The sequence below is a fragment of the Hesperophylax consimilis genome, chromosome 26 (assembly GCF_061612785.1).
Source record: "Hesperophylax consimilis isolate HC1 chromosome 26, BYU_Hcon_1.0, whole genome shotgun sequence".
NCBI lineage: Eukaryota > Metazoa > Arthropoda > Insecta > Trichoptera > Limnephilidae > Hesperophylax > Hesperophylax consimilis.
In genome coordinates this window covers 16,928,802-16,941,838 of record NC_142861.1, presented here as the reverse complement: position 1 = coordinate 16,941,838, position 13,037 = coordinate 16,928,802, and the positions used below count along the sequence as shown (strand labels likewise).

Sequence of the window (13,037 nt, the reverse complement as noted above, 5' to 3'; positions counted from 1 at the left end):
TTAGGTTAGGTTAGGTTAGGTTAGGTTAGGTTAGGTTAGGTTAGGTTAGGTTAGGTTAGGTTAGGTTAGGTTAGGTTAGGTTAGGTTAGGTTAGGTTAGGTTAGGTTAGGTTAAGTTAAGTTAAGTTAAGTTAAGTTATTTTTTTATCGTTTTTAATGACTTGATATCACTTTTTAAAAGTGTGTTGAATAGTCACTGTGTTGAGTTAGCATAGAACCGATTCATATTATTATCCGAGCGTTCGTACTTTACACTAACTTTACCGACTCATTTTCTAATCATTGGCGCTCTCCTTGAATATTCTCATGTAATAAAACGTAATGGAAGATTTATTGTGATAAACAATTCCCCCTCTTATGTAATCATATAAAATATTATTCTAAATTGATTTCGATAATGATTAAAATGCTTGGTTTTTAATATACTTGCAAAGTTAACATGCGATAATTTTATTTATCTTATCTGTTGTATTTTGTGATACATAAAATAGAAAATTTTACAATTTAAGGCGAAACACTACAAAGTAATGCAAAATCTTGTGTTTTTGGTTTGATTATTTTTTTATCGCTTAGAAATATTTTAAATGCTAAAATACTGCTAGTAGAATTATTTGAAATAATCGACAAAGTTTTTTTTAAGCCCAGAAAAATATTAAGTATCAAGCCTATAAAAACTGCTTTCAAGGTTAAAATCTCCTACATACGAACCCATTTTCGCCTATGTTTTTTTTTTTTAATTATGTTGCAATCAATTTCTTTAGAAAATTATCATAAAAAAATATTTGTGCCTGTTTTAATAAAATTAAAAAACTTTTCAGCTCTGTTTTTGTCTTGCATCAAAACAGGTGTCTATTTGTATGCGGTAATTTAAACCTTATCGCCACTTAAAGAAGTTTTATTGTAAGCCGCCCGATTCCGAAATATTACTAAAAACGCGTTCAAGGCGATGCACTACGTCGTGTAATATTTTAAATTGAGCCGCTATCAATAACAATCCTTACGTAGATGGCGATAAGGTTTAAACTCCCGCTTAACACCATCCGCCTGTTTTGATTTATGCAAGAAAAAAACATGGCCAAAAAGTGCCTTTTATTTTATTTTGTGGATGTTCAGGCATAAATATTTTTTTTTTTCGATCATTTTATAAATAACTTAATTTGCCACATTATACAATAAAATCATAACCTAAAATGGGTTCGTAAGTAGAAGATTTTGAACTTTAAAGCAGTTTTCATAGGCCTTTACATTATTTTTTTCAGGGCTTATAAAAAGATTTATCTAAAAAATATTCGATTATGTCAAAGGCCAAGATGTATTCTACTCGGAGTATTTAATTAAAGCATCTGAAACATTTCTAGGCGACCAAATTTTCAAACCAAAAACACATGATTTTGCATTACTACGTATGGCATCGCCTTACGGCGAAGCTTAATGGCAAATCACTATTTTGATTAATATTTATGACGAATTGGTGTACATTATGAATACCAAAAGATAAATTGAAGGTTTTCCTATTGCTTCGCTTGAGTAGAATACAAATAAAAAAAGAAATTACTCAATAAAAAAACATAAATGCAAACTACTAAAAAAAATATTGTTTCAATAGAAATGTATGAATGCGTAAAGGAAACAACTTTTAAAAAATACAGTATTATAGCTAAGATTATCTGTGACAGTTTCACTTGATTAACTTTTTTGCTTTCTTATAAAAATATTTACAAAATAAATAAAAACCAGTTTTTTGCTTGAAATCGAACGTTTCTAAACTCCGTTTGTCAAGCGATTTTAATGCCTATTACCTACGATATACGGTATACCAAGAATATACACATTTTTGGCTTGTAGCTTCCTCTTAACACAATTCTAATATTAATTTGTTTTATGTTTTCAGATATCGGCCTACTGCGTTCGCCATCCGATAAAAGTGAAATAAATATTTACGTTTCTAAAAATTTTTTTATATTTTTCACTGTGCCTTAAATTATATCTTTTAATTTTAAACATATATTAAAAATAATACTTAAGCAAACAATTATTTTTTAATAAACCCTTAATCTGCCTTTACTTAACTACTGCCTAATTTAAAGTGATATTTTAAATATTATAGTAAATAATTAAGTGGAAAATCTCAAATGTGATTTGTTTTATACGACTTAAGATAGTTTTAAAAATTCGTGATAATTTTGTTGAGTTACCACGAGAAAATCAGCAGTGATTCATTTTAAAGTGATAGAATTCAATTTTAATTAATTTATTTTTTTGATAACAAATTCAAGTTTTGGTTATTGTGAGACAGTAAAATTGAAAATAATTTAATTATACTTTTTTGTTCCGAAGTTTGAAGAAATTAAAAAAATTATAATTTAAAATACTCTAATCAAAAATCAAAAAAGTTGGTATTTTTTTGTGCCGGGAGTTTATAAGTTTGAGGGTATAAATGTTGTGGTTTTTTTGAGACATTTTGAAGAGTAAAGCTTAGCTATGGAGCGAAACAAGAAGTCACTGCCGGCCAACCCAAAGGAGACGGCGAACCCGTTGTCTTCGCTGACCTTTTTCTGGACGCTGCCCATCTTCATCATGGGGAACAAGAGGCCTTTGGAGCTCGAGGATATGTACGAGACCCTGAAAAAAGACAAGTCTGATACAATAGGAGATACTTTAGAAAGGTAATTTATACATTTTTAGCATTTCTTTTATACATTTCTTTTAACCCATCCGTTGCCAGCAGGGATACCCAAAATCTTTAATTTATTTTATGTGAATAATTTATGTGAATATTTTCTGTCTGGAGCTAGCTATGACGTTTTTAATAACGTTGAAGGAATCGATGGCACTAGTTTTAAAAACAAAAACTTTAAATTTTTTGTCTCAAACATCGCCTATTGAGGTTGTTAACGTGCTTCCGTGTGAAGCTCCTGCAATCCCAATCTCTACCGATTTATAGCAAGTTTCTCGTTAACTCTTTAAGTTTTTAAATTCCAAAAAAAAAAGTTATTTTTGAAGATAATATCCATACATTTGTTACGCTGAAACATTAATTATATGAAATTTTCTTCGATAGAAAAAATTCGCAAAGTAAGGACCGCAAATTATTAAAAACACGTTTTGTTCTGTTAATAATAATAATTGGATAATTTGTAGAGTGCCGTTTTTGTGAAAAATCACCGCAAGGGCGCTGTACAATTTATTTCCTAGGATCTACATTTGTTATTTAGAAAAGATACCAAAACATACTTACCGTGTAAAGTGGAGGTTTCTGAAATTATGGATACGACTGTCTGAAAAGGTGCGTTTTAAGTTTAGACCTAAATTCTGTCGAGTCTGCGATCATTCTCAAATCATGCGGCAGTCCATTCCAGGCTTTAGGTCCTGACACGGCGAAAGCACGCTCACCGAACTTAGTATCTGGTGTGCGCTTTGGTTCCTTCAACCTTCCGATAGCTGATGACGTTGCTGACCTAAGGGTTGACTGTCGGGAATTGGAATCTTCTGGAATACACAATTCTGATAAGTAAGCCGGAGCCATTCCCTTAAGTGACTTAAATACCATCCAGCATACCTTGAACTGGATTCTTTCAGGACATTTAAGCCAGTGCAGATTTTTGAGATGCTCTGGGATGTGGGAGTATTTATTTAATAAGTTATAGACATGAAGAAATTCACAGTGTATCTTAAAATGCAACTAGTCGTGTTTTATTAAATATTTTCACCATTTTCGTGAATATCAACGCGCTCCCTCTTACATTTGTATTTACACATCTCCCTTTCAACCCGTCTTTGAACGCTTACTACGAGAACTTAAATGTCTTCAAGACCTTGCACAGAAAAGTAAAGTTCACTTATAAGAAAACGGTTTGTAGCGCAACCCATTGTGGGACTTTTCTACCTAAGATCTGAGTTCGCGTTTCGCGTAACGAAGCCGACTAATACTGTCACATCGGTTTGTGTAGCAATATACAATGACATTAATACTACTGGAAATTCAGGGATGTGCCTCATGCATTTTAATCAAATAAACAGCTAATTATTTCTTTTGCTTTCGTAATGTTATGTATTCCTCCCTGGCATTATATATTTTATATTGTAATTATTGTACTCTTAAAGAATTATAACTTTTTTCAAAAGTCTCTTCATAATACATATCAATTTGTTCTTGCATAAAATTATGGCTAAGCACTTGTGTTTATGGATTATTTTAATTGATTTATGTGCGAGATAATTCACATAAATTAATGCATGGTGAGATAGGTATGATTTGAGATATTCACGGCTAAAGTATTATAGTGATTTGTTTTTGGGGTATTATGCCGTGTTTCGCCACCTCCTTCTTTAGCCAACGTTTCGGACAGCATTGCACTGTCCATCATCAGGGCAGATGTGTTATCAGATTACACATTTGCCCTGATGATGAACACTGCAACGCTGTCCGAAACATTGGCTAAAGAAGGAGGTGGCGAAACACGCCATAATACCCCAAAAACAAATCACTATAATGTGTGAGATAATTCACATAAATTAATTTATGTGTGAGATATTACACATAATTTAATTTATGTGAGAGATAATTCAAATAAATTAGTTTATCTGTGAGATAATTCACACAATTTAATTTATGTGTTAGATAATTCAAATGAATTAATTTATGTGTGAGATAATTCACAAAATTTAATTTATGTGTGAGATAATTCACAAAATTTAATTTATGTGTGAGATAATTGACATAAATTAATTGTTGTGTGAGATAATTCACAAAATTTAATTTATGTGTGAGATAATTCACATAAATTAATTACATTTAAGAGTTTGTGTGCTATGGCATCCCACTCCCCGGCCATGTTGTGTGACTGGAGGTAATGATGACAAGTACCTGGCTAAGCAGATCTGGTTCCTAAACACAACTAAAACTATTTCAAGCAACCAGGGCGATACTGAGAGTATCTACCACACATTAGTGACATTAGTGCGTATAGTAATGTAACTGCTATGTGTACAGGGTTTTCCAATAAGAGGTGTTATTTTGATATTCAATCGTAAAAGATCAATGGTTTCGTTGCTTGTGTGGAACGTATCGCCGTCTTGTTGAAAGTAAACGTTGTCCAGATCAATACCATCCAATTCCGGCCATTAAAATCATTAATCATCTCTCGATAGCGCAATCCATTCACCGTAACTGTTGCTTCAGCCTCATTTTCGAAAAAGTAGGGTCCAATGACTCCGCCGGACCATAAACCGCACCAAACAGTCACACGTTGAGGATAGAGAGGCTTTTCAACAATAACTCTTGGGTTTTCCGAGCCCCAGATGCGACAATTTTGCTTGTTGACGAAGCCATCGAGGTGGAAATGGGCCTCATCACTCAAGATGATTTGCATTTGATTCAATCAAGTAAATTTTAATAATTTCAATGCGTTGTTGAAGCGTGTATCGTTCCATTTTTATTAATGGCGTAGTTTCTACTTGTCTAATGTCAAAAAATGACAGCTTCAAAAGTAACATTTACCGAAATAGCGGGCTATTCAAAATAACACCTCTTATTGGAAAACCCTGTATTATGTATTTTCTTTTTTCCAGTGTCTTATTCTGTTTCATGTTTCGTTTAGATTTGTTAGTATTACCTTGTTCAATGATACAGAATCATTCCATTCAGATAAGACCAATTATTATTAATTTAAAGGCATTATGAAGCACTTAAACTTATTCTGTGCCAGTCTTGTTGTTTAATTAAAATGACAATGACCAGAGTAAATAATAATTGTGGATGTGTTTTATATCAGATCATGTAATACTAACAAGGACATATGTGCCATATGAAATCCAAACCATTTTCTAACCTAATGAAATGATTTTTTTCGCATTGTACGTAATAAATATATACTTACTCGTAATAGAAATAAATTACGTTGGCTCCACACTGAGGGAAATAATTCCCCTCATGGCCTATGTCATCTTTGGTGATGCTGTGTGGAAGGTTTTTTTAGGAAAGGAAGGAGACATAGTTCTGGGAAGGAAAAAGATCTGAGGGTGGGTCAGTGTGTCCAAGTGTGACGGCCTGTCACGCTGTCAAAAGATCTCCCTTAACCAATCTCTCCTGATCCGGCCTGTCACGCTGTCAAAAGATCTCCCTTAACCAATCTCTTCTGATCCGGCCTGTCACGCTGTCAAAAGATCTCCCTTAACCAATCTCTCCTGATCCGGCCTGTCACTCTGTCAAAAGATCTCCCTTAGCCAATCTCTCCTGATCCGGCCTGTCATGCTCTCAAAATATCTCCCTTAACCAATCTCTCCTGATCCGGCATGTCACGCAGTTGGTGGGCAGACACTTCACGGATAAGTCCCGGAAAAACGTCAACTCATGAACCCGGGCACCCGTGCTAAGTCTAAGAGGTGTTGGTTATCCAATAAATGGTTCCTAAATGCAACTGTTTTTATTGTATGTCCTACATTGTTTCTTAAAATTTATTTATTTATAAGTACATGTTACATGATTAATACATTTATTTAGAGAAGATACATTAGAGCACCATACTATGCAGCTGCGCCTGTTTCATGGTGACCAATGGAGGATTTGCATTGCGTATGTCTGTAAATTTGTATTTACATTCCTTTTTCGTTTCAAGATGGTAGCCGTTTTAATAGTTCAGTTAAGATTCTTTTTCCAATATGAAATCATCGTGTTTATATAATGGTACCTACCTGCCTGAAGAAAGTTTGAAAAAAGAATTGTCATTGAGACGTGGACGTTCTTTTGGACAAATTGTACAATTCTGCATTTGAAGTTTAAAATAATGTTACATAAAATAATAGTTTATAAGTTTTTTTTAAAAGAATGCCAAACATTCTAGGGTTAAGAATAACCTGACAATATTTGAAAATCTCCTACTACCACCGCAGTAAGTGGAAAATTTTGCTTGTGTTGTGATGGAGGACTTAGCCAGTCGAGGAATTGAACACCCCATGCCTGGGTGGGACCCAAACGCGATCACCGATTTGATTTATTATGAGAGAAACTTAAAAGCATACTTTTTTGAACTACAATATTTTAATCTTCAGTTTAGCGATACAAGATTGAATAATCTCATAGGATATTAGAGTTATTCATGTCAATTTCAGTACAGATACTGAAGAAAGTAGGTTGACCAAAGATCAAGTATCGGTTTGTGAATTGTATTAATAAATTATTATCTTACACTTTAAATTAATCATGCCATAATACACATAAATGATAATATTCTAAAACTTTTTAATTTGACACACTTCTGAATATGTATTATGAAATAGATTAAAGATGTTAATCAATAAATTAGTTTGCTAATAACAAAGTGATTAACAAACTAATCATCATGCCGCGTCTCTGCAGCATTTGGCAGACAGGATAGACCACTACACAACTCGGTTTCGGCGCAGACTCCTCGCTTCTTTAACAGCAAAAATCAGTGTTTTCTCTTTTACACTAGGCACACTTAGAAAAATCATGAATATCGATTTAGTAATCCTTACATATTATGGATAGGTACGTTTATTCAATGATTAAATAGGTATGTAATAGTTTTAGGGGAAATTCAGTAAATGCCTAAGGTGTTTGTAATAACCAAAAGAGATAAGAAAAATCACAAATTCCGTTTATTTGGATTCATCCTTTTTAAAAAACTGAAACTTCTGACGATTACAGATATATATCCGGTGCTTAATGCTAGAAGTTTCAGATTTTGGTAATTTGAGTAAGGTATCAAAGTAAGCAAAGTACTTAAAATATCCCTTATTTCAGCCACTTTAGATTACTGAAAGTGTGGCCTGTATGATGGTGTATTTCAAAATAACATTTTTCCTAGTTTTACACCAAGAAATCGCTAAACAATGACCCTTTCAGAACAATGTTCGCATTTGACTTAGACATTTCAGATATATATATAAATATATATATATAATTTTTAGAAGTAAAAAAGAAATATAACTTTTACGAAATTCCAAAATTTCTAAATAAACCTTCCGGAAGAAATTCTCAAAATGATCCTTGGCATAGTTTGGAAGAACTAAGCGCACAAACAGACTTTATTTTATACTGTTTAGAGATTATGTTTTTTCATAAACATATTTGTGTGATTTCTAGTTGAAAACGTGAATCGATTCAATAACATTGAAAGCATAGTGTGGTTCAATTTGTGATTGTACGGTTTTGTATATTGAGCAGATATTACATCTCAATTGATAAAAAGACACAGTCACCTATCAATAAAAGACATAAATAGAAGTGAAATAGCATTACACGTGAATCAATCAGGTCAATTAAATGCGGGGTGTTTAAATTGATAGAGAACATTTTGCATTTTAATATTGGCTACATAAAAGTCCTTATAATAATATTATTGTAAATAATTTTTTATATTTTGACGACTTCCGTGGATCCTTTGCTTAGGGCCAAAAGTAGCTAGTTCAAAACCCGGTCTGAGCAAATAAAATTGAATTTTATTGCAATATCTTTTCTTTTACTAACTTTTGAATGGGTATAACCATCAATGTAATATATCATTGAAGAAGAAGGTAATGCCAATAAATCCAAATGAAAGTTGAAACAGAACAAGACACAGAAAAATAAAAAGGTAACATCCTCAATTGGGAATCTAACCCAGTATCTCTGTCTTAGGTCTTACCTAACCTCTCGTTCATTGACACCTAATTATTTTACATTATGTTTTATCAAAAGTTATTAAAAGAGAAGTAATTCCAATAAAATAAAAAAAATATTTAGACTTCAAGAAAAAGTCAATAGATGTCCAATATAAATAAATATCGGCTATGTATATCCGAGACACTATCTAAGTTGCAAACAAATTATTTAGAACTTTGTAATCATTCAAAAAGATAGTAGCGAAATATATGAGAAAAATTAGTTGAAATAGTATTGTTAATTATTCTGAATTTGAAATATGAGACTGACAAAAATGACGTACAATAATTAGGTCCTAATGGCAGAGTGGTTAGAGGCTTGTTCCGATAAGACAAGAGATCCTGGGTTCGATTCCCAGTTAAAACCGTTACATTTTTATTTTTATTTGTCTTGTTCTGTTACAAGTTCCGTTTAGATTTATTAGTATTATCTTCATCAATAAAATAAAATTTTATTTAAATAGTTCTACAAATTAATTTTTATTGTCTAATCTAAAGTGGATTTGCACCATCTTCCAGAGTAGTGATAGATACCTTCAGTATCGCCCTGTTGAAAGATCACCATTCAACTGTGTGTTAGTAACCAGGTTAGCTTTTGACCTCTTCCACAAATGCTCTCCATTGGCTGCTTTCCCTCACCGATCCCCCTGCTCCAATCCTCTTTCACACAATCTATGCACCTCTTCCTCCTTCCACCTGTGAATCACTTCCATTGGGGCATCCTAACATCTGGTAATCTTTTAATATGTCCAACCCATCACAGTCTTTGAGACTTATAGAATCTTGCAATGGTCTCATGCTAAACTAACTAACCAACGAAGTTCTGTGAACAAAAGATTTCTTAAATCATAACCAAATTTTCCTGTGAAATCATTCAGATTTGTAAGTAGGTACTTAAATGCCTATCCACTCAATTATTAACTGTAAATATTTTACATAACCTTATTTTTTGATTTCAAACAATGATTTCAAACAATGTCACCATCTCAATGACAATTATTTTTAAAAACTTCTTATGTAATTATGTTCGGTATTCTTTTTATTAATAAATAACTACGAAATTTGGCTGAAGCGGTTTTTAATAATACATCCGAAAACAATAAATAAACGTAGAAAATACAACAAAATGATTTACGAAAGGAAGGTTCGAGAATGTTCCGAAAATAATTAATAGGCAAAATAATTCGATCTCAATGTCGCGGTTGCTGGTACTGTACTGACCATTTCGTTCACGTTGTCGCTTTGAAGTGAAGAAGCTTCTCAAACATTTTGGTTATGTAGATATTGCCAAACAAAAATAAAAAAATAAAAGAACATCCAAGAAGCTTGTTTGGAAGAAAATCGAAACTTCTAAAATGACGTTCGAATCAAGTAGTGGCGTTCCACTACAGGTACCATAATATTGATTATTCAGATTTGACAGCTCGTATTAGAAACCACTATCATGTGAACTCTGGCGGCCAATACATAACCAACAAATTTTCATACAGATCAAATGGCAAATGGTCTAGTTAAAACAGTACTTTGCCACGTTCAGTCAACTATGCTGTGTCCGCAGAGGTAAGAAGAGACGATAGACCACTAGACAACTCTTTTTTGGCACACACTCCTTGCTTCATTCATTGTTATACTATATACACTTTTGTTATTCTCATGCATACATTCTCTTGACATGGCTCGACTCAAGTATTCAATTCACTCAATCGTTGAATTCACTAAAGTATTTGATTCACTCCATCATTCAATTTACTCGCGTATTCGATTCACTCGATCATTCAATACACTCAAGTATTCGATTCAGTCTATCTTTCAATTTATTTTTATTTATTTTTTTTTTTACTTTATTTATTTTCATTTCTTTACATATATTATACATAATAATAGACAGTAAATAATAACATAATATATATTACCAAAATTGTATACATAAGAAATAAAAACCCACTAAGGCACTGCCTGAGTGTGGGTAATATAAAACCATTACTATATTTCAAGTACCTAAGTATAATATATATAAGTAGAAAAAGTTTTTTTTTTTGTTTATAGTTATTATAAAAGTAAAGAGAAAACATTATGTACAATTGTTTATAAAGTTTCAGCAAGTGAGTTGTAGAAAGGATCGATAAATTTATATAAAAAGCGTTTCAATATCTGCGTCATTCAGCCATAATTTTACCTCCTTAACATATTCTATTTTTTTATTTATCATTTGAGTTTGTAGTGGTAGAAGGTTAAATGTGCGAGGACCGATGAAACTGCTATGTGTCTGCATTAATTTAGTATTTGTTTAGGGGGTGTAAAATATATTATTTGTTCTTTTGCTCATTCTGTTTTCATTTATTTTGAAATTATTTTTGTTTTTAAATAAATATTTCATTGTTTGTAATATAAATAATTTACGAATGCTAAATAATTTAGATTCTTTGTATAATAGGTTGGTCGAGAATGTTTTATTTTTGTTATATATGACTTTAATTATGTGTTTTTGAATTATTTGTAGGGGCTTAATAAATGTATCAGGTGCACCACCCCATCCTATTATGCCATAAGTGATTGCAGATTGCACCAGGGAGAAGTAGATCATTTTAAATTTTTCAGTGTTTAAAATTTCCTTGAGTCTATAAAATATGTAGGTAAGATATCTTAGTTTAGAAGTGGTTTGATTAATATGTGATTTCCAATTTAGGTTTATATCTATTGTTACTCCTAAATATTTTATATATTTTGACATTAGCGAGTTCGTTGCATAGGAAGCACATTTCTTGATTGCAAGTTGTATTATGGATTCTAATTTTAAGGTTGTCTTTTGGTTTGTTTTTTATGTTTTTGTAAAAAGGCAAGTAAAATGTTTTGCTGTAGTTTAAGACAAGTTTGTTGTATTTTAACCATTTTGAAACAAGTGAAATACATTCAGTTGCTTTCGAAAAAGTTTCTGTCCAATTATTACCATCCACTATTATTGCCGTGTCATCGGCGTAAGAAACAATTTTACCAGGGATGACAAAATTACATAAATCGTTTATATAAATTAAGAATAAAATCGGGCCAAGCACAGTTCCCTGCGGAACTCCGTTTTTTATCTGTGTCTCTGAACTATAATTATTCCCAATTTTTGTTTTTTGTGTTCTGTCTTTAAGATAGTTTGATAGTAGTTTTAGTGTGTCTTTTTTGAAGCCCAGTCGGTTTATTTTTTTAATGAGTAAATTATGATTAACGGTGTCGAAAGCTTTTCTTAAATCTAGGAATATGGCAAGACATTTCTTTTTTTCATCGATAGATGTGTAAATATTTTTTTGTCAATTCATATATGGCATCCTCAGTGCTTAGATCTTTACGAAAGCCGTATTCACTCAAGTATTTGATTCACTCCATCATTCAATTTACTCACGTATTCGTTTCACCCGATCATTCAATACACTCAAGTATTCAATTCACTCAATCGTTGAATTCACTCAAGTATTTGATTCACTCCATCATTCAATTTACTCACGTATTTGATTCACTCGATCATTCAATACACTCAAGTATTCGATTCAGTCGATCGTTCAATTCACTCAAGTATTTGATTTACTCAATTCTTCTTCTAGCATTCATTTTCGTGTCCTATATGTATTCTCCTTACATTCCTTTTTTCGTTGCCTGTCCTATATGTATTCTCCCCACATTCCCTTTTTCCTTGCGTGTCCTATATGTATTCTCCTTACATTCCTTTTTTCGTTGCCTGTCCTATATGTATTCTCCTTACATTCCTTTTTTCGTTGCCTGTCCTATATGTATTCCCCTTACATTCCTTTTTTCATTGCCTGTCCTATATGTATTCTCCTTACATTCATTTTTTCGTTGCCTGTCCTATATGTATTCTCCTTACATTCCTTTTTTCGTTGCCTGTCCTATATGTATTCTCCCCACATTCCCTTTTTCCTTGCGTGTCCTATATGTATTCTCCTTACATTCCTTTTTTCGTTGCCTGTCCTATATGTATTCTCCTTACATTCCTTTTTTCGTTGCCTGTCCTATATGTATTCTCCTTACATTCCTTTTTTCGTTGCCTGTCCTATATGTATTCTCCTTACATTCCTTTTTTCGTTGCCTGTCCTATATGTATTCTCCTTACAATCCTTTTTTCGTTGCCTGTCCTATATGTATTCTCCCCACATTCCCTTTTTCCTTGCGTGTCCTATATGTATTCTCCTTACATTCCTTTTTTCGTTGCCTGTCCTATATGTATTCTCCTTACAATCCTTTTTTCGTTGCCTGTCCTATATGTATTCTCCCCACATTCCCTTTTTCCTTGCGTGTCCTATATGTATTCTCCTTACATTCCTTTTTTCGTTGCCTGTCCTATATGTATTCTCCTTACAATCCTTTTTTCGT

General features: G+C 32.4%; 1 protein-coding gene across 1 annotated transcript in view; it reads left to right on the top strand.

Moving 5' to 3' along the window:
* Positions 1 to 2,391: 2,391 nt before the first annotated feature.
* Positions 2,392 to 13,037, top strand: part of LOC149411203 (ATP-binding cassette sub-family C member 4-like) — a 35,347-nt gene continuing 24,701 nt past the window's right edge. Inside the window, exon 1 of the mRNA XM_089647547.1 lies at positions 2,392 to 2,665. Coding sequence (XP_089503673.1) covers positions 2,481 to 2,665 — 185 coding nt within the window. The 5' untranslated portion in view covers positions 2,392 to 2,480. The remainder of the gene's footprint in view (positions 2,666 to 13,037) is intronic.